At 44.3% G+C, this 26,373-nt stretch overlaps 1 protein-coding gene across 1 annotated transcript; it reads left to right on the plus strand.

The window, feature by feature from the left end:
- Positions 1 to 3,105: 3,105 nt before the first annotated feature.
- Positions 3,106 to 23,849, plus strand: rab2a (RAB2A, member RAS oncogene family). The gene is made up of 8 exons (XM_037458526.2): positions 3,106 to 3,330; positions 9,141 to 9,212; positions 9,514 to 9,581; positions 11,419 to 11,501; positions 12,512 to 12,604; positions 13,619 to 13,730; positions 19,388 to 19,456; positions 21,855 to 23,849. The coding sequence occupies exons 1-8, from the start codon at positions 3,285 to 3,287 to the stop codon at positions 21,948 to 21,950; spliced, it is 639 nt and encodes a 212-aa protein (XP_037314423.1). The 5' UTR covers positions 3,106 to 3,284; the 3' UTR covers positions 21,951 to 23,849.
- Positions 23,850 to 26,373: the final 2,524 nt, after the last annotated feature.

Here is a 26,373-nt window from a genome sequence, read left to right on the forward strand (position 1 = left end):
AGCTCCTCTGTGTCCTCAATGTGGAAGCGCAGCAGGAGCTCCACTGCAGTTCATCTCTACAGAGACGGGGGATGAGGGATGGACCTGCAGCCACTGATCCATCAGGGCTATCGGACCATTCATACACAGTCCAATGCAGCAACATGTGCTCAAGTGTCGTTGCCATAGTCTCCAGGGTCCGAATCCCGGCTCCACTACTCAGCCACAGTCGGCCACAGTTGACGGGTGGCTCCGCGTTGCCTAATTTGTGCCACCAAGTTGAATGAATTATTAAATATACGAATGAGGTGAATCAAAAAGTAGACTGGTGTGCATGCAAAATGTCCGCAAACTTTGCACGGATACATTGCGAAACAGTTTTGCCGCTTCATCATGTCTAATCTACCATACAAGCATCCAAGAAGGCAATTCCTTATTTTCTCCAACCAGAGAGGTCCCTGAAAGATTTTTTTTCAATTTTTATAAACGGAGAGGATGTTTTTTTTGCTGTTCACACATTGTGCAACATTTGTTCTACTGTAATGACCAGCATGTGTCCCTGATCTTTAAATCAGTTACCTCATCAACTCCACATGTAAGATGGCAGCGAGCTGATTTGACTTGCCGTCGGGGTGTATTAAATGTGTAGCCTCATCTGAGCTCTATTATAAAATAAAATTGTCTTCAGCATATACAAAACTGTTGCAATACTCTTCAAACCGTATTCCTTTGGTAAGCATAGTGAGATAAATACAGAAGAATGTTTGTGTTGATCCATTTTCCAGATCTTACCTAAATCTCTCTTTGTCTGCTTTTTATGGCAAAGAACAGGTGGAAAAAAGGTTTGCAACAGTCATTTGTTTACGAGAGGATCATTTTAGCCACAAGAGGAAGAAGTGCAAAACTAAATATTGATATTTCCAGAGTAATTGTTTTTTGTAATTGCGTGTTCTTAATTATATGCTTTTGTGGTTTGTTGTTTTCATGGATACACTGACACACTTTACATTACATGTCATTTTGCTGACTTCCATTGCATTATAACACACGCGTTACATTTTAGCCTGGGGAGCAATTAGGAGTTAGGTGTCTTGTTCAGGAACACTTTGACATGGCACATGGGGCAGGTGGAATTTGAACCACCAACCTTGCAGCTCCCAGCGCATCACACTACTCCATGCACCACCACCACCCCACTGAGTTGAGTAATGGTCTCCTGTATGATGATATTTTCTCACAATACTAAAGTGTTTCTATTTGAGTTTTTTCTTGGGAGGAAAGTAGTATACGTTTATTACTATGTACTGTCCCAAGCTGCTAAATACTAAGAATAAACACAGATGAAGAACACACAGACAAGAAAGTTATCTCTAAAATACATCCCGTTGCTTCCCCCTGCAGGAAGTAGTGAGTCACTGCAGCTCACTCCGCTTGTGTATTTGTTTCTCTTTTTGTTTGTTTGCTTCCTATGTTGCAATAACTTGACACTGTATACTTAGTACCATTATTTTTTTCTCCGTTTTTATACCTTTTATCATGGTTGTTGTCTCAACACATTCACAAGATAAAAAATAATTTGCATAACTTATAATTTATGCGACGTATCCCAGTTGACGTAAAGCAATGGTTGCTCATTCAAGAAAGTGTCCACTTCTGAATTATTGAAGCACTTTAGATTCAGGATCAATGCGTGAAATGGCAATGTACTAGTATTTAAAAGAGCAATACGTATTTTTAAGAAACAGCTTCATTCTGTGCTTCATGGTTAAGGTTCAGATAATCAATGAGGTGGGTTGAGAGACAGAATATCTGTTATTCAAACTAAGAAGTTATTAATTGATGGGCCTCATCAAACATTACAGTAAGAATTTCCTCCATGGGGGGGTTTGTTTTGAAATTATGGGATGGGGGGGGGGAGAAAACTGGAATGAGGGATGGAGGAAGAGGGTAAGGAAAGGAGAGATGTCTGTTGACAGAAAGCATTGCTGCGCCATGTGACTCCACTAATCAGCTGTTATATCCACGGCAACGGAGCACCTGGGTAGGAGGGGGGGGGGGGGTGGAGACAAGGAAAAGAGGTTCTGAAATGTCCCCTGTAAGACCTGAATACCTTCAGGTCCTGTCAGACTGCACTAATCAGCTATTACGGATCAGCTGTAAGTCTCAGACAGAGCCCGCTGTGGGACTCCATACCCATATGAGGACGACCAGCACAAGCACGGTATCATCAACATTGGGAAAAGCCAGTGAATTGAAGGAAGGATGAATGGGCAAATTTACAGAGACATTCTTGATAGAAATCTGCTGCCATCTAGCAGGATGATGAAGATGAAACGAGGGTGGACATTTCAGAAAGACAATGATCCCAAACACACAGCCAAGGAAACTCTCAACTGCTTTCAAAGAAAGAAAACAAAGCTGCTAGAATGGCCCAGCCAATCACTGGACTTAAATCCCATTGAAAATCGATGGAAAGAACTGAAGACCAAGATTCATGGAAGAGGCCCACGGAACCTTCAAGATCTGAAGACTGTTTGTGTGGAAGAATGGGCCAAAACCACAGAGCAATGCATGTGACTAGTTTCTCTATACAGGAGACGTCTTGAAGCTGTCATTACCATCAAAGGCTTTTGTACAAAGTATTGAATAAATATCAGTAAGTGTGTTCAATACTTTTTCCCTGTGTCATTTCACATTATTACACACAACTTAATTTCTGAACTTCTTTGTTTTGGTTTCGTTGTATGTATGTATTACTTGGGTTGTTACCAACATCTGGTGATAATTTCAGGTCAATAGCTCCTTTGGAAACATATTTACTGAGGAAAATGGTGACGTGTTCAATACTTATTTCACCCGCTGTATCAGCATTGTCCATTAAATGCGAGTTGCGGGATTCCTTTGTGTAAGCAAAGGGGCAAGTGTTGTTTTTAACAAATGTATAACAATTTGGGAGAAGTTTCTAAGAAAATACTTACACCTGTTGACTTAGGTGTGAAAAGCCCAGACTTGCTGACTTCTATTCAAATACTAATAATTAAAATACTTGAATAAAGAACGAAGTGCCCACCCAAGCATTAAAAACTATATATTGAGTTTTCCGAGGGCGCCTGAACACATCACAGTGTAGCGTGGCGAGGGCGGACCGTGTGACGTAGAGCCGAGGCTCGGGCTGTTTATTGTTCCCTCCTCAACACCGACAGAGAAACACGGGCTAACAAGCTGCCAGCTGCCTTTTCACACGGTTCACGGTTGGTTTACGAGGGTGTAACACGCGAGACAGCCGACTGCATAAACCAGGGGCCATGGCGTATGCGTACCTCTTCAAATACATCATCATTGGAGACACGGGTAAGCCGCAGGAAGTGCCAGCTAGGCTGGTAGTTAGCAGGCAGCTAACGCCTAGCTGGTGGTGTATTTCCGCAGTGTTGGATAGTCCAATGACGTGGTAAAAGCAGAGACGCCAGGGAGGGGATGACAGCCCCTCGTCTTCCGTGGAAACACATTTTATGTAATATTGTCTGCGCCCTGACAATGACGCGAAGGAAGAGACTGACACTTCATCCCAATATTTCCCCAAACTACTTTCACGTAGTAGTTGTTGACAGAGTTGGGCCTATTGTCCGTTTGCTTCGAGGGTGGGGGTGTTAGCCACTGCTTGCTAGCTTAGCTACCAGCCTAGCTAGTATTAGCGGTTCCACTTAAAATATTAGCAAACACCGGCACGGCATTTAGCAGTTCATTTAATCAGCTGAACATGCTAATCATTACAGTAATTTATCTTCACCGTGGATGCAGCATTGAATGCCACGTTTACATGAACTTTGCTTCTTGTGACAGAAGGCCAACACGTCCAGCTGAAGCCTATTCTATTCCCTAAAATGGCGTAGAGTACTCTCGTTATTTCTGACCAAATGCTGAGGTTAACTGGGCGTCCTGCTCCGATGGCGTGCAGAATGTCAGCAGGTGCATTTGTAATAGTGCTCTATTGTAGTGATGCTGCCCGAGTGTTTAAATAAAAGAGAACTGCACCTCTCAGGTAGACGGAGAAATGTATTCGGATTATTCAGTACAAGAAGCCAAACAAAAGACTTATACAGTCACGGTCCAAACAGGTGTTTCCTGTCAAGACCATTTGGTTATTATGGAATATTATTTTTCCTGCACTTGCTGACAACGTTCAAACCAAGACAGTTATAGTGAAAGTAAAGTAACGATGCATTCAACGTCTTGACTTGTCGTAGAAGATCCCGGTGGTGGGCCAGAAGTTATTGTGAAACCTGTTTTTTATCCTGCTGTTGTCAGTGAGTGCTGAAGAGAGATGCAGCTTAGCTCGATTACATGCACGTCACACAAGGAGTACCCTGCACAGTCCATGCATACCCTGCGTGTTGGACCCATTTGGTCGGGGTTTCAAAATGCAACATGAGAGGGTACAAATGATCATTGCGACAACAGGTTTGCGTCTCACAGGTATTTTCTAAATCTAATCGTATCTAAACATCGTTTGATAAAGTAACCTCGGGGGAAATGTCTGTTTTGGTAGTGCCAGGCCACTAATGTTTGGTAACAGTTTCTTCTGCACAGCTGATGTGTTCAATTGCCTGCTCTTGTGTGTGTTATGTTGTGCATCTCCAATAGATGCCTCTGTCTGTACAGTTTTGTTTTGTCTGCAGTGTTCAACCTGCACCTTATTGTCACTATTGGTTGCCAGACAATCTCTCCTGTAGCCGTTCCACTAAACAACACAAATACTTTACAGTACAGACCTTATGTATGTCCAAGTATAGCTATGAGTTCATAGGTCCCCTTGGAGAAGATGGAATATTCCCTGCCCTTTCAGCTTTTGTCTTCCACTAACTTATAATAGCGTTTCCATTATTACTGTGTGATGCCGATGGTGCTTTCAGGACCTCGTCAGAGATCACAAAGGCTTCCAAACCTTGCACCTACACAGTTGGCTTAGTCACTTGTTATTCCCAATGTAAATTATAAGGTGTAGTTCAGATTTGGGATGGGGATCTGATAATGGTATATTTATATATAGATGGGGTTGGTTGGTGTATGTAGTTTGAATATTCTAAATGTAATGTTTTGTCCTGCGTGCCTTTGGTATTACTTTATTACTTACTTTATTCGGACCGTACCATGACTCGCATTGGACCAAGAGGTGTGTCAACATACACTGGGGTAGAATGAAGGAGTAGATCCAGATGTTGAAAAAGCACAAGCAATTTAAAGAGAGATGGCAATATTTTTTCTTTGTTAAATTCTGTTGAACATTGATCTGATGGTTTGAAGAGAATTGGTTATTTTAAATACAAGCCGCACAATTTAGTCTGTTAGAATGAGAAAGATCTTCGGAAGGAGTTTTTCTGAAGTTTTTTGCTGGGCTGACAACAACCTAAATAAGCAGGTGGTAAAATATGTTGAATATGAATATTTCTTTTTACGTTGAGTCTCTAGAACAGTTGAAAATAAAGTTCTGCCTTTGTATTTTTTCTTAGCAATTGTTGAACCTTTTACTAATATTGTTTGCTTGAGTAAAATAATACGAAACATTAGAAGAAATGTGTCTTATAGTTTATGTATTAATTTACTTGCAAGAAATAGTTTTAGCATTATCATTAAAAACGTGATTTTTCTCAATTTTATTTTATGACCTGGTGTCACTCGTTAGCATCTTACTTTTTTAGAGCTGCGACTACAGAAATGTTGATCAATGTTGAGGTTCATCAATTGTGTTTAAATCGTATGGGTTGGGGTGGAGGCCCGGTCGTTACCTTGCACAGCCAGGCTTTATTTGGTCTGTTGGGTGTGTCTGTTTGTGAACTTCTGATACACGGTTGTAACCAGGGGGGGGGGGGGGGGGAGGATGGCATTAGTGCTTTCCTCCATCAAGAGCCACCATTTGACCCATCCAGGTGGCTTGTGACAACCACAGCGCTCTGAGAGGCAGGACCACAGTGGACTCAGGTTCTCACGGGTGGCGCACATTGTTTGGGGGGGACAACCTTCTTGGCTAACAGCCTGACACAGCAGTTTATTACTAAGCGATCTTTTTGGGCCCTGCTTGTCTGGCAAGCCACTCAGACTTTTCTGTTGCACGTTAGTTATTCTTGTTCCTAGTTTTCAGAGCGCTTTATCTTTTGAGTTACAAAAGCAGCCTAAAGTGCATCTTTGATTTAAAAAAAAAAAAAAATAGAGGCACTGACTCTCAATGTGTCATTGATCCTTTTCTGAAATATGAACGAAAGAGAATTATAGTCTCTGTACACGTTATTAGACCTTATTCAACACAAACCAGAGAAGAAGAGCATGTTCAGCAGTGAATACATTGAAGTTAGATTTGTCTGAAAGCCTGGTAGTGTCCCTTGTTTTTGAACGAGTGAGAGAACATTATTATTACACGGCCGACCTCGTAGACCCCCTAACCCCGCTATCAATCCATCTCTAAGACTGGGTAGGTCAGGTCACACATGGATGACTCATCGGGCAGGTCAGAGATTGATTGACTGCCACGTTTGCAGACCAGAACTCAATAGCAGTGTAAACTGTGTGATACCACGCTAATAAACCAACAGGAAGCAGCTGGAGAAGACGGCTCATCATTTCCCTCTATAGTCTTTCATATTGCTGTGAAAATGTCTCAATCAAACAAATGCTTTATTCCAGATTCTTGCCAGAACTACATTTTACAAGATTACATTTGAACATATCACAATAAAATTGTCCAAAATATTTTTTTCATTCACTCAATAAAGCTTGAACTTGATGTTTTTAGCCAAACCAAACCGTGCTCCCACAGGCGGCTAACTGCTAACCTCAACTAGCTGTCCTACAGATCAGTGTCCGGGGGGAACTCGGGAGGGGTTTCACAAGGCACAACCACCTGGAGCCCAAATTAGCTTCATGATGCCTCGTTCTATTAATACGAAAGAATACATTGTGTTTTTACACTATCCAGCATGACCGCCTCGTCCTGAAAGTACAGTACGTGGAATAATCGCTCTCTGGTAACAAGTGCAGCGCTTCACCAAATGGCCACCACCACACACCCCATAGTGGGCATTGATCCCCTCTGTTAGTTGTAGGCGTTATTCATTTTCATTCATCTGAAACATCTCAACACATTCTCAATCGGCATTTAAGTTCCCCAAGGCGCCGCCTTAACCGTGCTGTTAAACATCGATGCTTTGGCTCATGATCAAAGAATTTCACGCAAAGCTCCGTCGGGGACCTACTAAACCTTGCCATTTTAACTTAGGCATTTTGAAATTGGGTTATGAACACGTTGTCCCCCAAAAACAGTAATTACAACGGAAATGCCAGACGTATGAGCCTGCTTTTTAGCTGATTTAACAAAGGCTTGTTGCTGTGACAACCACTAAAGCCAGCTCTCTGGAGCTGCATGATCAGGAATCGTTGTGTGAAGGACAGAGCTGTGGTTTCTTTTTTCATGCTCAAAGCTTTCTCACAGGTTTCCTCTATGAGGGTATTTTACCTCATGGAGAAGCTGTGACCCCACAGCTCCACTCACTGTAAGGTGGGAGCCCTTCCCACTGTTTCAAACCATAATATCGATTTGTGTTCATCTGGATTTCCACTTAACCAGGTCACATGATTCCAATACATGCTGTCTCTTGTTTATTTAAAGACTGGTTATTTACAATGTAACATTATCAGCGACTGAGACTAGAAAAGTAAAAGACCTGCAAACTTTAATAAATATTAATAACCATCATTATTCCACGCTGTGCTGGTTAATGTTTAACTGTCTATAATCACCAGTTGACATGCGTGATGAACTCGATGTATAGATCAGCAGTATGTGCTACACTGGACCGGTCAGTTGTCTTCTGACTTGAGCGTATTGAATATGTATCAAATAAAAGCTAAACGCCTTAAAGTCTCTCCATACAAACACGGAGCAGTGTGATGGCGGTCCAAACAACAACAACACAATTGTTTCGCTGCGTGTGGCTGTCCTCCTGCTGATCTTTCCCATCCGTCTCCTATCAATATCAGCCAAGGCCGCCTGCCTAGCAACACTCTGCTGCCTGCCGATGGTAACCCTGGGAAACCACTGAGGAGGACTACAGAGTCCCTCTCGGTCACCGTCTTGAATGTCTCAACCACCCCCCTTGTGGCCTTCTCTTCTCCCCCCTCTGTGCCCCGTTGACAACTTTTTGCTGCTCCCTGACCCAAACCTCTCACAGCTCGCCCTGCAACTAATTATCAATTTCAACCATCAATTGTTTTGTTTTTTAATTATTTAATTATAACCATGGATATTTCCTAACAGAGAAAAGCACTAACTTTTGGCATCAGAACACAAACCAGTCAGTGTTATCAGAATGGTTGCTGATTCATTTTCTGTCAATGGGCCAAAGCCACTATTTGTGACTTCTAGAAAGACTTAATGTACAGATCAACAGCTGTTTGCTTCTCATTCATTCTTAGTACATTTGGAATGATCTTTTCACAGCAAATGCAAGCAGGAAAAATTACACCCAATTTAAATCTAAATATGGACATTTAAGCATTATGTTAAGATGGACTCTCCTTTTCAGGTGTAAGATTTGATTCATCTCTAAACGTTTAGTTTGGAGTGATACATGTAACAATATGCAGTGGACTCATGAATAATATCCCAAAATTCTAGGCGTTGCCGTGCTTTATGACATGTACAAAAGGACATTTTCTGATTTTATAATTGATCTGTTCTTAATCTGGTTGCTGTGGTGCATCTGCTGCTCCATCAAACCTGTTCCATGTGTTTCTAATGCTCCCAGTGTTTGTTTTTCAAGCGTGAGTCACGGTAGTAACGGCTCCTCACCGAAGGCCTGTACAGTCTGTAAAACATCTCTGCACAGATCTTCAGTGAAGCATCTGTCACACACACAGGCGGCGGGCTAGCTGGCTAACAGGTGGGCCGACGCTAGGCTGGAGACGTGCTGTGTACGCTGGGTGTGTCTCTTGCAGAGCGCTGTCACCTATGAACACAAGAGCGTCGCGTTGCACTTCATAAGGATGTCGGGTGCCTGTGTGGTGTTTCTTTCTGTGTGAAATGGGATTTGTGTGTTCATGCGTGTGTATGTGACACCATAGAATCAGTAGTCCTGCCCTTTTTTAAAATTGTACTTGTTTGTTGTTCTCAGGCGTGGGGAAGTCGTGTCTACTACTACAGTTCACAGACAAGAGGTTTCAGCCAGTCCACGATCTCACCATCGGTAAGAGCGCCTGTCCTCTACACTCATCACTGGCAATGTGCTTGTTAATCACCAGCATTGAATCAAGGTTAAAAAAGGCCCTTACTGATTAAGGTATTATAGCGTAGTCAATGTCCAATAAAAGCTGAGTGACCGGGTGGAATGTGCAGCTACTTTACAGAGTTTCTCCTGTCACTGTTCATCAATATCTTTTTTTTCTCTGAACTAATAATGCTAATAGAACTAAATGAATAAATTAAAGGTTAATTTGTCAGTACTCAATTGTACTAATTTCTGTGTGTGTGTGTGTGTGTCCGTCCAGGTGTGGAGTTTGGAGCGAGGATGATCACTATAGATGGCAAACAGATCAAACTGCAAATCTGGGATACGGTAATATTTGTTTAACTCTTAAAGGAAGCGTGCCACATTGTGGCAGCAGGTTAGAGAAACTTGTGCACATCTTAAACTGTAACTAAACAGTCTACTCTGAAGTCACAGCTTTATCTTCAACTGTGATTCTGTTGTGATGCTTATTTTTGTTATTTATAGTTGACCCAGACAGAATTCTGATTAATCTTCTAATGAACTACGCTCTTCAATATTGTGTTCATGCTTCAATGAGAGGTTCAGCTTCAAATAAACTAATGCCAAGCAACAATATCCATATCATATAACATATGACATCCATCTGTGAGGTACCAGCGTAGCATTAGCAAGTCCATGTACTCTGGCTTCCTGTCCATGCAGTTAACCAGTGGACCAGCAGATGGAGGTGGCGCTTCGTGCAAGTACAGTCGGCACGGCCACAGCAGTGACCAGTCCTGCTTCTCAGAGCTGACAGAACAGACCGCTGCAGGTTGTCAGTCCTTCAGCTAGTTTGGCTACACCTTGGTGGCCATGTGTCACGTTGTCCCTGATTAGATTGTGTCATAATGGTTTCGTTCTGCAACTGCTGAACAGACGTCATCCTATGCAGACTGCAGAGGAGTGGCGTAGAGACATGGTACACGTCTCTGGTAGCAGCAGTGACCTGACAATCAGCCTGTAGCCCCGCCCTTAAGCATCCTGTTTATTTATGGTCCTATTTGACTCTAAATAAACAATAATTTACCAAATAAACGTCATGCTGTACTGAAGACTTGAGTGCCAGATTATCAACACAAGTTTTTAATGAGGGAATATTATTAAAGAGAACTAGACACATTTTCTAGATAGATTGCTATAAACCAGAGGAGTCGCCCCTAGTGGACAGTAGGGAGAAAGCAGCGTGAACACATGAGCCCTATAAAATGTAATGATAGCCTGTCTCCTATTTCTGTGTGTGTGTGTGTGTGTGGCAGTAGTGTGTGTGTGTGTAGTGTGTAGAACAGATGGCAGCCAGACACAGCGTTCCCTCTCCTTCACCCTTATTCATCATTTATTCCCTAATAGCATTACCGACTGGTTGGCCGGTTCACTGACTGGTCGAGCTAGTTACCTGCTAAGTGGTTGACCGACTGGTCGTGTTGCTGACTGGCTGTCTGGTTTTTCAGATGAGGTCAGAGCAAGGCAGCGCTGCAGCTGCTGTGATAGTCGTGTTTTGTTTTCTGCTCGGTCGGGGCGAAACACAGACAACATTGTTACTGTACACGGGATGGAGAAAGAGGATGAATAGAGAGGTGGGGCGGGGGTTGGGGGGAGGAGGAGCGAGAGCTGGTGAAAGGGGCGATGGAAAGGGGAGCGATTCATGGTGAGAAGATGAGTGATGCAAGGGAGAGGGTGGAGGCCAGACTATGAGAGGTAATAACTGGAAGGGTGATTGGGGCAACAAGGTGACATGGGGGGGAGGGGCAACTGATGATATGTTTATAAAGCAAAACGTTTGTTTCGCATGACATCACAGCCTGTGTGACCTTCCATGTTGTTGGTAAATATGGAAGCCAGTAGGGTCAGACACGCAAGCAGAGAGAAAGAGAGTTTGTGACGATGAGAGGGAGAGAGAGTCGTCCATTGTATCCAGTTACAGGCTCTGCTCTGTCCTGTCCTCCCCCAGCTGACTGATAAACTGGAGCCCGACACTGCTACAGAATCCGGGCCGGCACAGGACAGGACCGGGACTAGACTACATAAGCAGGGCTGGTGGGGGGAGGGGCTCTTTTAGAAAGCGAGGGATCAGCAGTCATCTGTGGTCATTTCAATTATTCACGTTTCAATTTCTGTTTATTAATATATGTATGTATTTCTGCAGGCTGGTCAGGAGTCGTTCCGGTCCATCACCAGGTCTTACTACAGAGGAGCGGCAGGGGCTCTGCTAGTCTATGACATCACAAGGTATCACAATACACACTGCAGCCGGGGTGCATTCAGGATCATTGTGAACTTGGGTGTTTGAACGAGTATTTTGATGCCTCATTCTATCAGCCCTTTCCTCACCATGGCAGGTCTCCAAATAGTATAAGAGGACATGCTAGCAATACTGGTGCTAATATCTAGTGCTGAGCAGGTTCAACATCTTGCTTTAGTGTGTTAGCATGCTAAGACTTGCATGAATTTCATCCATTCTGTGGGTATTTGATCATAAACCCAAAAGTTTAACAGGTCAACAAGGAAGACCTGACGATGGAGTGAGAGGAAAAGCTCTGAATGTTTTTTTCCACTAATGTGTGAATATCTTGATGGAAATCCAACCCGTAGTTGAGGCACAGTGAAGTCTGAGGATCCCCTTTGTCTGGTCCAAACTGTGTTCCCATCCCAGAAGGACATTGTAATCCATGCTGGGAGCATCTCCATTGGAGAGCAGTCTGATCCCGCAGAGGGCGACTTGGGTCTCAGCTGCTCTCCTTTCACAAGAGCTGCAGCCAGTTTCTATTCAACGCAACTGTCCACAGCAAAGTATATCACATCATGGTCTACTGGCCAGGTTGACATGAAATTTGTTATAGATTGTCATGGGCCTCAGGGGTTGATTCTTAATGATAGTCATGACCCTGTGACCTTTTTGTTCAGATCAAAAGCTCCCCACCAGATAAGGCTAATTTAATAAACTAAAAATGCAGGGCTATTGCAATCTTGAGGGTTTTTTAACGGCTGACCGAGTTATTGGACCTGCTGCTTTGGTTCATTTTGCTATAGGTATCCTTTTGTGGGGCACAGTGGATATTACAACCTTTTAAGGGCCACTAGAGGGACAAGGGCCACGATGCCTTGGACTTGACGGCAGTAAACTAGAACAACTGGCGACAACATTCCCCACAAAGGGAGAGTAAGATCTGATATCAGTGTTTACTGTAAAGCTAGAGTTTTGTCTTTGTTCAGTGTGTGCTATGTGCTCACTTTAACAGAAGGGACACCTTCAACCACTTGACAACCTGGTTAGAGGACGCTCGCCAACATTCCAACTCCAATATGGTCATCATGCTCATTGGCAACAAGAGGTGAGTGGCATGCTCCACGAGGCTGGACCGCTGGCTGTGTGTCTGGTTTAAAGCGCTGTGCCGTGGTACAGTGGTTTGTTTTACTGGTCCTACCTTTGCACTCAGCACAGATTGATGAATCCAAATCACTATTTTCATAACTTGTTTGCTCCTCATCCACCATTTCAAAACAAACGTAGGACATTTTGGTTGCACACCTGTGTCTGTGGAATCCAGTGGGCTTACACCAACTGAACTCCACCCAACTGCTCAATCACAATCGATGTTAACTCTGACAACACATTTGTTAAGAAAGCAGACGGTACCATTTTCTGACCTTTCTTAATTAGTCCTCTTCTCCGCCCAGGTGCCTCAATCACCATGGTGACACACCCCTGCACACGCCACTTCTAAATGTCCAATACATATGTAAGAGGAGCAACAGCGCCACATTTTCATGCGGCCTCACGGTCACATTTTCAGCACCACAATCAGGAAGGATATCAAGGCGTTGGCCAGAGGCTCTGATAGAAATATCTCTTTGCCTGCAGGGTAGTTTTATACAAAATCCAGTCTCAATTTGCCCTGGTGCCCCAATCACCATGGTAACCAGCAATGCATAAGCACGCACCTGAGGTTGCATTAGTATTGTGTGTAAAATCTGCTTTTGTTAGAATTACGGGAACTAATTCTACTCTGGTAAAGAGATTCCTTGTTGAATGTCAATGAGGAAGTTCCCCTCCACATCAGACCTCACACAAAGGTCCTGGTACCACCAAGTGCAAAGCAACAACGCTGAGTCATTGCTGGCTGCTGTCACCAACGATCCGCCATCATGGACACATCGTAGCTTAATTCCTGACCGAAAAAGTCCCCATTTATATCACCACATTTCAGTGGAACACACCGTGGCAACCGGTGACACAAACACATGCTCTAAGAGGTTCTTCAGAGGGTGTACCAATGTCCTAGGTCAGTATTGGTTTCCTCTTGTGTGTCATGTCCTCATGTTAGCGCCTTTCTGTGTGTTTTCAGTGACCTGGAGTCGAGGAGAGAGGTGAAGAAAGAGGAGGGCGAGGCGTTTGCCAGAGAACACGGCCTCATCTTCATGGAGACCTCTGCCAAGACTGCATCTAATGTCGAGGAGGTAATGATACACACGTACACACTACAACTAATATACTGTATATACATATATAGAGAGAGAGAGAATTTATTTTATTATAACATTGACTAAAAAGGTTTTAAATAAGCCTCTTCGCTTCATCTACTCCGCTCGCTCAAGTGGACGGAGCTAAACATTTAACACCCATTTTCTGCTGTTTCACTGTGATTAGTGCTGCACGTCTGTTGGGAACACTTTAAGCATCAACTTCCTCCACTGGTGATGTATTGCTGAATATGTTGGGATGTGTAAATCACCTTTATGGGGCTGTGATAATGTTTTGTCACAAGCACGTCGTCAAACTTGTATGTATATATACACTCACCAGCTACTTTATCAGGCGCATCTTGACAGTAAATGGTCAGACCCCCTTTTGCCTTCAGAACTGCCTTAATTCTTGGTGTTGTACTTTGAAAAACAGTTGGAAACATTCCTCACAGATGTTGGTCCATGTTGACACAATAGCACCAATCAGTTGATTCAGATCCGTCGGCTGCACGTCTGTGATGTGAGTCTCCCGTTGCACCACATCCCAAAGGAGCTCTATTGGAGTGAGATGTGGTGACTTTGAGTACAGTGAACTCATTGTCATATTCAAGAAACCATAACGATGCTCAATGGGTACTAATTGTGCCAAGAAAATGTCCCCCCCCCCCCCCACCATCACATCACCAGCAGCCTGGACCCTTGATGGGAGGCAGGATGGATCCATGCTTTCATTTTGTTTACGCCAAATCCCCCCAGTGGCCAAAGTCCTTGTCACGTCAGCGTCTCAAAGCGCGGTTAGCAGCTGGCTCCGCCCCTTCTTCCTGAGCTCCGCCCACAGGTGTTGTTTTGTGTAATGAATGCGTGGCGTCGTTCCTCAGGGACGCTTTTCTCACTTATCCAATCACATAAATAATCCCATCCTAGGCCGCTCAGCACGCCAGCTGGGGGTGGTGGGGGGTGGTGTGTGTGTGTGTGTGTGTGTGTGTGTGTGTGATTAATATGTCTCATTAGTGTCCTCTAAATCCTCCCGATACTGCTCTTCCCTTCATCTCTCATGGCTCCATCCCTCCACGTCCATTATTTGCTCTTTACCTCCCTCCCATCCTTCTTCCTCTCCTTTTCTCCTTTACGTCCTTATGCACCTCTTCCATTCATTTCTTCCTCCCCCCTCGTGTACTGTTCTCTCTCCTAGCAGTATATCAACCAGTTATAGTTCATACATATTCATAACCTGCCCCTCAGCGACACCCAGCAGCCAATCGGTGGGCCAGGCTTATCGTCAGGGTCTGTGGGTGGACAGCAGGCCGCTGGGATGCGCCTTACACAGCTTCCTATAAGCATCCTGTCATCTCTCCTCCTTTCCTTGAGACCGTTCATTTATTTCCCCTGTTTATCATTTCCATTCGTTTTGCTCCTTTTTACCCGTGACTATCCCACTTGTACTGGGATGGCCAAAGTATACTTAATGCATTGAATTTTCAAAATCTAGCACATTTCAACATTTTCTTAATAAATTCCCCTGTATGTACAGTTCACCCAATAGTTGAGATTCTAATCATCGACTAAGGATCTTAAAGTTCTTGGAAGCTCTGTATTTTTGTTCATGCCATTTTAATATTCAACATTTACATGTTAGGTTTACATTCATATCCTAATTCTTAAGGGGCTTTTGACCATCTACGTGGAGTTTTTCACATGTCGTCATATTTTTAAGCATTTAGGCCATGCACTGTGTTACAGTTCAAAGGTTTTAATTATTTCAATGAAATTGCAGCGGATACAGACATGATTTGGTTAGAACACACGCTACATCTGTGTATTGGTAAACTAAAGTGATCTATACATGTTATGTTCCCTGCTGTAGTCCCAAATGTTCCAGTGTTCATTTTTGCAGCTAATTTTGATGTAGGTCTTTTAGATGAAAATGCATGTTAGTTTTAGTCACATTTAATAGCAATAATAAACTCCTTTGCTTCCCTTCTCAGGCCCAGGGACCCCTTGTGTTGTGTCTATAAGTGCATAACAGTCTGGCTTACAGTACTTAGGTTGTTCATTAGATAGGATGGTCTATTGCAGTGGGGGGGGGGGCAAACTTTTCGACTCGCGGGCCACAATGGGTTCTAAAATTTGACCGAGGGGCCAGAAACAGGTGGATGAAGTTTTTGTGTGAGCCAATATGAATGACATGTGAAAAATCATTACATGAAAGGATTTGGCATAGCAGATTATTATAGGATTTTGTTAGCAAAGCATTTATTTGCAAGGATATTTAACAAATTTAACAAAGGGTGTAAAGCTCCGCCGACTTCATGAGAACCAGGGACCTAAACCCAACTCTTTGTTGTCTTTGTGTGGCTTTTGACATGTCCAACGGAAACCTCATGGTCCTTTAATGTTTCCACTGTGAAATTGCTTGTCCCAACAAGAGAGACCCCTTAACGTCCTACAATCGGTGCAATACATTCTTTTTTGGGCTGGATCATGAACCAGCCATTCTCAACTGGACCCCCACTTTTTATTGAACAGTCTTTTCGCTCTTTTTCTCTTTATTTTTTGGTTTCATTCCATTTGGTTTTTTCCCTTGTGTCTGTCCTCCACCGGTCACACGTGCTCACGCGTTCTTTGTTGCTTAGTAACAAACGTACGGTGGCCGAGGCGGTTTAACACGTCTTCTCAAGGTGTGGCGTGTGAACTGGTTGAAGTGCGCGTGTCTCAAATCGCTGGCTACAGTCACCAGAAACGGAGCAGCCAGGTCCGCATGAACATCTGTGCTGGCCGACCAGCCCCGAGCTGTTAAACGGGTCTTCATCTCCACGCACATCGCTCTCTGAAGATCCGCGGCTTTAGCCCGCTAACAGCTAGCTGAGCTAAACCAAGGAAGCGCACACGCACCGAAGCGTAAAATAGTCGTAGCGGTCCGTATCGGTAACAAGAACCACGGCTGCCCCACAGTGACCGAGCGGTGTGGGTTCGTGGATGATGTCATCATGACACTTTAATAACCGCCATACAGGATCCGTACGTTAGGTGCATACAAATAAAAAAAAATTTAAAAAGTATTGTGACTTCGTCACCACCAACTTTTTCGTCTCGTTAACAAAAGTTAGCATAGATTTACTCTAGTTAGTTTTTTTTTTTTTTTTTAAGATCCGTTTTCGTCAACTGCAACGTCCTTCCTCAGTTTTCTTCCTTTCTTTTGCTTCCCTGTTAACATCCACATCCCTGTGAAAAAAGTGGAGGAACAAGGGACATGAGATCTGTTGGAGGAAGGAGGACAGGCGTGAACAGGGCCGCGGGCACCAGGGAGCCCTCTTGGGCTCCTCTGCCTATTTTCAGACTCTGACGGATTATTTCAGGACTTATTTCCAATTCTTTTAATGGCTCTTCTGAAGACGCACACTTTTGCTCAGCCTCACAAAGCTGCAGTCTGTGGCTGTGTTCCAACAAGTTCATTCTAGCTACTTCCCGGTTTGTCCCCCTGAGACACCTAGACCTGTCCCCGGAGACAAATGCAGCGAAATCACAGGCGAGCAGCTGAAGGAAGTTTATTTCCACTTTATTTAACGTCTCTGATCCTGTCTGTATGTGAGGTGTGTGTATGGAAAGAAACAAATTGCGTGGTGTCTTTTTATGTGTACTGCTCAGATCTTCCTCAGGCAGCAGCTGTCCACACAAGGAGGCAAATCTGCTCCTTAAAGCTCTCAAAGTCCTGTAGATGGTGTTTGGTTTTTTAAGTTCCAACAAAACTGCCCTCTTAGAGAAACAACACAAGCACTTTAATTTGACCGCACTTTTAACGTGCTGCTACAGCTGCTCCTCAGGGGACACCCTGACTTCCACTTTAATCAAAACCAGGCGTGTCGTCCTTTTTTTTTTTTTTTTTGAAGGAATGTATGAAAGAATAACACTGACAATGAATTGTGCGAGCGGATTGTGTGGTTTTTGGTAGCCAAAAGGATGCTCTGCTGATTTGTATAGTTGTAATAAAGTTGTATGTCGTCAGTGGCGAGCAAACGTTTTGGTTCAGGGTGAACATTATATGTTCTTATGTATTTCTTCATACGTTGCCTCACTGATGGCATGAAGAAGAGTTAAAGCCCCGTTATTATTGGACATGGTTACAATCCGAAGCCCAAGGTGTTTTGGGTGCTCGCTCCTTGAGCTTGACGCACGCTCCTGATCTTGAATCTAGAATCGATTGCTCTTCCTTAGTGTCCCGTTTGTTGGGGTCTCACGGCTGAAATTTTTGGGGCTGAATATTGTAACCATGATTTTTTTTGCGGCTGAATATTTTAACTTTTTTTTTTTTTTTAGGTTGAATTTTTTGCAGGATTTTAATGTTGAAAAACATTCAGGTACATAATTTCAATGCTAGAAATTCAATCACCTTTTTATTTCAACCCCCAATGACAGATTTACTTCCATACATTTAGTGTGTGTGTGATATAAAATGCAATGTTAACTTTCCCTGATACGGCGTGTGTCCAGTGTTCCTTTATCGTTATCTCTATTTCTAGTGCTTCATGTCCCCATTGATTTAAAAAGTGAGCATCGGACGCTAAACGTTAGCATGTAGCTAACTAGCTAGCTACCTTCGCTATCACGCCGGCCCGTTGTCCGGTTGTGAGGTCAGGCTGATCTGGGACCAGCTGTTTTACCTCCAATTTCCCTGTCAAAGTTGTTCTTCGTTGGAGAATGTACCGAGGTCGGGTCGGGTCAGGTCTTCTTGGAAGAAAACTGCTCGTGGTGGCTCTTATGTTGATGAAACGGCGCTTCGTGTGACTCGCCCTAAGAGCGCAGCCTGGGTGAATCCCAAAGCTGAACCTATTTTAGGACTCTGATTGGCTAAATGATATGTCCCTTTATCTTTTAATCGATTGGCTAAACTGCTTCTATGACCCGCCTCATTTGGGCCGAGCCCAGACATGACAGACAGGTGTAAAGGACGTGCAGGAAAAGCACATTTTGTGCAGATATCTTAACTTACAAATATTACCGGGTATATTCCATGTTTTAAAAACACAAATATAGACTATTTGTAAAATGTATTTTTAATATAATAAAACATCTCTTGTGTGTCCCTCTTTGGGCGAGCCGCCACGGTGCACCGCCATTTATGTGGCAAGCTCACTCACACGGTGCGACCCCCCTAGTGGATTGATTTGGGATAGCGGCTGATAAGCTGCAATAGTAATTAAATATATGCTACGCTAACTACAGCCAGTCTCCAGTTCTATTCTAAATGCAGGCGTGATTTTCAAACCGCTCGTCTCATTTCCCTCTCAGAATAATAGAGCACATGTGTCCTTTTGGAATGGTGACACTAACTCTTTTAAGAGGCAACGTGATTTGTCTCTTTAGAAATATCTCACATCTGAGTGCAAGTCGTGAGCCTCGCAGACACCCAACATTTTGCATTGTAATATCTGCGTCGGGTCATTGTGAGTTTCCATTTATGGTCCACTCTAAAACATGAAATGTGTGAGCAGCATTTAACACCCACACCAAACAGAATATTTGACAAATCTGTTCAAACATTCAACCAACATCTAGAAAACAACAGCTTCCTGCTTAACAAGAGAATCAAAGTTGTGTTTTAGGAGTGGACATCCAATTGAATCGCATCCTCTCACTTCTGGTCTCTATCTCAGGCCTTCATCAACACAGCCAAGGAGATCTATGAGAAGATCCAGGAGGGAGTGTTTGATATCAACAATGAGGTAAGACACTCATTTTCCACTCTTCCTTTAACCTGTAAGTTTAAGTCTTCTCCACCCTCCTGTCTTTGTTCTCCTCCTGTAGTTTTCCAGCAGTGTGTGGGGTTTGCCCTGCTCACTCACTCATCAAAAAGAGAGGGGAGGGGAATAAACCCCCAAACTTCTTCTGTTCTTCTTTTGACTCCAGCCAAGCGCGCTCTCTCTGTGTCTCTGTCTGCCTCTTGGCGTCCTGCCAGGTCATAAATTCTTCACATCCCACAACGTCTCAGTCATTCAGCAAGAAAACAAACACCCAGCCAGTCAGCCAGCCTGCAAGCGTCGTATCCAGCCAGTCAGCAAGCTCACAATCCAGTCAACCAGATGGTTATCTTCTCTCAGCGGAACAGTTATCCATGCAGCAAGTATGCACTTGTCAGCAAGTGTTAGTCACACGACGTTCACATCCCAGCGGTCCCGAAAACTCTCTTCACACGGAACATCTCCAGACTTCCCTCTGCATGGAGAGCGGTGAACTTGAGGCCCTCTAGCCAGCCAGTAGTCGGTCAGGACTGGAGCCAGCCAGCCAGAGCTTTTGTTATTAGTAACAGTGAGACAGGAAGGCTGGCCAAACCACATCAGCTGACTGGCTGGGGGGGAGAGGGAAGCCCCACTAGAAATGTTGGCAGTCACTGTGAGAAGACACACACACACACACACGGCCTAAGCTCAATAAATGTGATTTAAAGGCATACAGTTTCCCAGAGGCACCACTGCTACTGAGTTTAAGAGGGGAGGAGAGGGAGTTAAATATATACAGAGGAGGAGGGCTGGGGGGGGTGCTGCAGCCACACACGGATACACGGAGATGAAAGAGCCGTGTCTCTACCACCCACCTGCCTCTTTCTCTGTCGCTCCCTCTTCTTTTAGAAGGGCTTTTCATTTCCATTGCCTGCTCTCCTCGTGTCCTTGAGTGCTGCTGGTGTTTCCCCTTCCATTGTGCTCTGCTTCAGCACCTGTTGCTCCGTCTGTGATCTGATAGGAGCACACATCATGCACCGAGCCGTGTTGTCGCTGTGCGAGCTGCTCCTCCGAGGCCTGCAGTAGAAGGAACAGGCCGGCTGCTGCGGATCAATATCGGCCCACTATATTTAGCTATAGTTATTGATGCTCCTTCAAAGACGAGCGCCGCCATTTCATCTCACAGGAGTCGATGTGGTGCGCTGCTTCACGTTCTCCCACGCAGCCGTGACACGACGCTGTGGAGGAGAGAAGCCCAAACAGGCGATAGTCACTACGTCCTCCCGCCCCCATAATCTGTCCACGGGACCCCGGCCTGGACACACCCTGCCCTTCCTGTCAAATAAAGAGCCCTCGGCAGATCGTATGTATCGTCGTCATCATGCTAGTTAGCAGAGGGCCTTCAAGCTTGAGTCATGTGATCAAACAGGGTATTCACGCTAGCGAGCGAAGAAGGTTGCAAGGCCTCCGCCTGCTCGCTGACATTTGTTGATCATTACGTTGAGATGGACTAGACCACAGGTCCTCAACAGGGGGTCCGTGGAACTTTTTCAACCAATTGAAATGTCTTTGAATACACGTTAACGTGAATCCAACATTGCAGACAACGGATAAATTGATGGAGAAGACGTTATCTTTCAGTATGCAATACACACATTGAGCTGCAGGAGCTCTCAAGCTGGGCACCAGTTCATTCACAGCACCTTTCATGCAAATACGACAGCACAGGAACTAGCCAATCAGATCACGTTAATGTTCACGTCCACTGCGTGAAGCTCAAAAATCAAAGATGGCGAACCAAAGTCTGTAGACTGCGGGTCCCTGCTCCATCTCGCCATCAGTTTGGGAGACTTGGCCTGAAAAACGTTATCTACATGTGCTGTTGAAGATCGGTGTTCTGTGGCTTGACTGCTGGTTCTAGATGAAAGCTGTCATCTATTTTGGACCTCTAACGTAAGCCCTGTGAGCACGGTGCTGTTGGTCAGTGGACAAAGTGTGTGTGTGTGTGTGTGTGTGTGTGTGTGTGTGTGTGTGTGTGTGTGTGTGTGTGTGTGTGTGTGTGTGTGTGTGTGTGTGTGTGTGTGTGTGTGTGTGTGTGTGTGTGTGTGTGTGTGTGTGTGACCACGCCCCAAGGTTTTCTGCATGTGAACCCTTATTTTGATTGAATTAAACTGGCCTTGACCAACAGTCGTGGCCCATCTTGCAGTCAGAGGAGGTCACACATGGACAGGTTGGCTCCATAGCTTCAGAGAGCTGATGTGTGATCTGTTGTCTCAGCGATCGGCCTGTGGGGTATTGCAGCAGACATTTCATCACTCTTGAGATGTTTTCTTGATGATGTGCTTGTTTGTTCGTTTGTTTTCCTTAACCCTCCATGAACCTCATTGTCTCTGTCTCCAAACAGGCTAATGGTATCAAGATTGGACCCCAGCACCCTACCACCAACTCCACGCTTCCCGGCAGCCAGGGAGGCCAACAGGCTGGAGGCGGCTGCTGCTAAAGCCCCGACACACACCCCCTCCTCCTCTCCCTGCCCAACTCTTGTGTTTCTACAGAACTGTTCAGGCTCACTGGCAGTTTGTTCATCTCTCTCTCTCTCTTTGCTCCATTTGTTTAGCCATCCCTCCCTCTGACGGTTTTTCTCTCTTCGTCTTTTAGCCATGTCTTTGCTTGGTCCCTTGGGCATATCTAAGGGTGTTGGGGGGAGGGCTGTGTGCCCCCCAAAACAACCTGACTTTGCACGGTCTTACTAGGACCGGGTCAAGATGACTAGATTTTTATCTCCTTATTTAAACATGGCCGACTGGGAAGGATTTGATCCCAGCAGTTTGGTTGCCACACCCCTCTAAAGGGTTGAGGATGTTCCTGTACCTTCACCAACAGGTTCTGTGTAGAGATGAAACACCCTCTGAACAAGCTGAGTGTGTGTGGGCCCCCCCCGCCCCCCACACACACACACACCTGTACACACCTGTACATGCTCTGTAGACGATGACGCAGCACGTGGATAGCAGGGCCTGTTTCCACATGTGTCTTCATGCTGTGTGTAGCTGAGGAAGCACTCATCTCTCTCTGCATCGTCTGGCCACATCATGACGTTACATGGGGCCTCCTTTCCCTTTTCTCTCTCTCTCTCTCTCTCTGTGTCCTTCTTTCGTTGACTTGCATATATGATTTGTATTTAATGAACACTACAAACTGGTTGTGGCTTAAAAACATTTGGAGTGAGGGAGAATAAAAGAGCAAACTGGGGATGAAAGGAAAGAAGAGCAGCGAGCTGCCATTATGAAGTTGAAGTAAAGAGGAAAGTAGAATTGAAATCAAGACTCTTAACTATATTTATCGGGCACGTTTCTGTGTATATATGGCTCTTTAGATTTCTGTAGCTTTTTGGGGGGGGGGGGCGTAGTGGGGGGGGCTTGTTGTCGACTCATCATTTCTTTACCATTTTAACAACTCATTTAAACCCGAAGGCGCCCCGTTGCATTTTTTTTTTTAAATGTTGAGTATTGGATGATGACGGAGCTGTTAGCGGGTGCTCTGGGGGGGGGGGGGCACGCTGCGTCTCCCTTTTCCAAGCGAGTGAAGACTCTGCCGTCAGATATCTAACGCCACTTGGAGCGATGCAGTGCTTTGCTCTTGTTCTTTTTTTGGTTGTAATCGGCACCATTTCAGTGTTTGGCTCATTATTTTGCTACTTCGCTTACTTATTTGTCCATCCTCCCCCCTTCCCCTCTCTCTGTGGTAACATTAACTCTATTCTATTTTTTAATGCCAAATGATTGTTTACCTGTGTGTCATCAGAAGAATCTCGTCGGCCCCTGTAATGTGTCCTGAAATCAGCTGCCTGCCTTAACTGCAGCCCCTGAGAGATTTGGACAGCTGCCCTTCTCCTGGCGCTGTGTAGCTAGCTAGCTAGCTGACGAGAAGGAGAGGTCATAGGAACACGTTTGTGCGTATGAATAGGGGCATGTGGAAGGACGATGCCCCCCACCATCACACACACACACACATTTATGTCTGTTGATCTAACATAGCCGTCGGGAGCAGTATGTCCCTCTCTTACTGTTCTTTTAGCGCTTGGATATATTTTGACATTTATTCCATTTCATTCAGATGACAAAATGTAGAGTGTGTGTGTGTGTGTGTGTGTGTGTGTGCACCCAGAGGGGAAGGATCAAGCCAAACCTGAAGCATCCATGGAGCTGTCTATGGATGGAACTAGCTATCTTTTATCCATGTGGCCCTCCTCTATCCCTCTTCCTGCCCCGCCCCCCCTCCTCCCTCCTTCTCTTTGATGTTATTTGCTGTTTGTTCTTTGGAAAAAACAAAACATAAAAAAATGAAAAAATGAAAATGCTATCACAATAAACTATAATAAAACATTCTAAACTCTAAATGTGCCATTCTGATGGTTGTGTGTCAATGCAAAAAAGTGTTTTACAAAAAGAAAACCCTCACCTGGCCATGTCCATCCTGACTTCAATCCCACTATCTGATTGATCCATTAAAATGAGCAGAGGGAGTCGTGTGCTCTTGGATCGGTGCCATTCGACCTTCAGCAGTCCCATTGTATTCCCCAATGAAGGTCAGCAGAACGTATGGAGTCATGGAAGGTTTACGTGCAGGAAAGTCTGCAAATAAATGCACACATGAAATTCCTTTTTCCTTGAAGATCCCACGTTTTGGTTTCCTACTGATCCACTCAATGCTGGATGAATTCTTTAATGACCATTAATATTATTGCTTCGAGACTATGTTTGTGGAAGGTTTGATCACAGCTCAATTGACTGATGGAACTTGATATGCAGCAAATTGGAACTTTTTGACTTGTCGTGGCAGGAAATGTGTAATTCATTACTTTAAATGTTATTTAGCTGACGCTTTTATCCAAAGTGACTTGTATTGCGTTATAACCCATAGTCTACATTTTGCCTGGGGAGCAGTTGGGGGGGTCAGGTGTCTTGCTCAGGGACACTTTGACATGGCACATGGGGCAGCCGGGATTCAAACCACCAACCTTGTGGTTCCCAGCGCATCACATAATTCATCAAATTAAAGATGGCTCTGGTAAACTGGTAAAGCTCAATAGATTACATCCAAGATATTTCCTGTAAAACACTGAAGAGCACTACGAAAGAACTCCTCCAGCCCGGATGTAAAGACCACGCTTCCAGTAAGTATGTTTAAGCAGTATCCTATTGGAAGGAGATGTTCCACCATTGACTAGCCAATGATCCCCAGGCATGTGGCCCGATGGTTACGTGCCGCTCCACATCTCCCATGTGGAACATCCCATTCCAACGCTGCAGGGTCGACCCACTGAAGTATCTCGGCCACTTCGTGGAATGGCGCTTGTACACACGTCCATGGTCCACGGGGGGAACCCTTGCAGATGAAGTGACACCTAATAGGTCAAATTTGTTCACTCGTCAACCTGTAAGTAGATTGAGGGTATCTAGACCGAGACCTGACCCAGACCAGAGGCTATCTAGGCCCAGCTCATCATATGGATTGATCAATCCGAAGTTTCATATAAAGTTCAGTGATCTGCAGACGGGACATCACAAAGTATCCCCGAGACCAAGACCGCTCTCAAGTACTACTGCACACTGGATTTAGTAGAAGACATTTTAGGCCACCTGAGTCTTCATCCCAGTCCATCGGAATAAAACGTGTATCATTAGCAGAGACAGTGGTACGTCGTCGACTATATTATAATCAACTGTGGCGGATTCTCCACAAGCAACGTGTTTTAATTCTGAAATTGGACTCAACATGGTGAGAGTACAGATCAGGGGGGGGTGGGCTAGGCCAGGCCCCCCCCCGCCCCCCCCCTGACTCCACACCCACACAGCTTTGGGGGTTTTTATATATAAATTTGGTCGCTGTGAGACAACTTGGACTTTGTTAACACAGAAGATAGTTCCCACATGTAACTAATCCCCACAAGATACTGTATGTTTAGGGGGGGCAGGTGAACAGTCCCTTTGATGAAAACACTCATGTGTACAACAAAAAGTTTGCCTGTCCTCTAATTTGTGTAAAATCAAAACAATCAACTATGACAGACATTTTTGTTGGCATAACAAGTGGATCCTCTGCTGCAAAAGGACCAACAGCCTTCACATTTAGCATTCTTCAGCTTTAGTTTGAATACCAGATGAATTCTATGGTACAAAAAAGTATAGATTATATAGATTTTTCAATAATATGCTTTAAAAAAATATGAGATATATATATAAGAGGCATATGCCAACTCTTGAAGGTCATGATCAGCACATAAGTTCACACGAGTTCAAAAGAAGTTCCCTGCTTGGTGATCTTCCAGTTAGTTAGAATTGAAGACGCGTTTGGGGGTCCTCCATTTTTGTTATTCAAATAATGATCACATTCATTCCATTTAAACAAACTTAACATAAATATGTATGTATGTGTGTGTGTATGTATACACACAGATTTGTACATATCTAGATACATGCATGTATACGTACATAAAATATTCTCTACATTCATATACGCACAGTAAATTTATGCATATATAAGTACATGTATCATGTACATATAGAGCATATACGTTTGTACATATTTGCCCTAATGTGTTATTGCAGAGGACCTGCAAGGATTAGAATGTAACCTACACTGAACATTTACATATGCATGCATTCATTTATTTATTTCAAAATAAGTAGGCTGATTTAATAAGTCACTGTATTGGACTTCTAAACGGGTTTCTTGAGTTTATTACCTTTGTTTTACAGCAACAAGAAAATAAACGGCACAGTCGTATTTGGACTCGCAGTTATGACACCGAGCCAGAGTCCAAATGACGCCCTTATTGCATGGAGAGCTCCCAGAAAGCGTCATCGGGCACGGCAGGTCAGTGACCGCGCACGCCGCCTGGTTATCTCTATGAGAGATTC

Source organism: Pungitius pungitius, chromosome 15, assembly GCF_949316345.1.
Source record: "Pungitius pungitius chromosome 15, fPunPun2.1, whole genome shotgun sequence".
Taxonomy (NCBI): domain Eukaryota; kingdom Metazoa; phylum Chordata; class Actinopteri; order Perciformes; family Gasterosteidae; genus Pungitius; species Pungitius pungitius.

Excerpts from the sequence above, each read along its gene's own strand:
- rab2a (XM_037458526.2), top strand. The coding sequence starts at position 3,285 with ATGGCGTATGCGTACCTCTTCAAATACATCATCATTGGAGACACGG. Across the intron at positions 3,331-9,140 it reads CATCATCATTGGAGACACGG|GCGTGGGGAAGTCGTGTCTA; the intron begins GTAAGCCGCAGG and ends TGTTGTTCTCAG. Across the intron at positions 9,582-11,418 it reads AACTGCAAATCTGGGATACG|GCTGGTCAGGAGTCGTTCCG; the intron begins GTAATATTTGTT and ends GTATTTCTGCAG.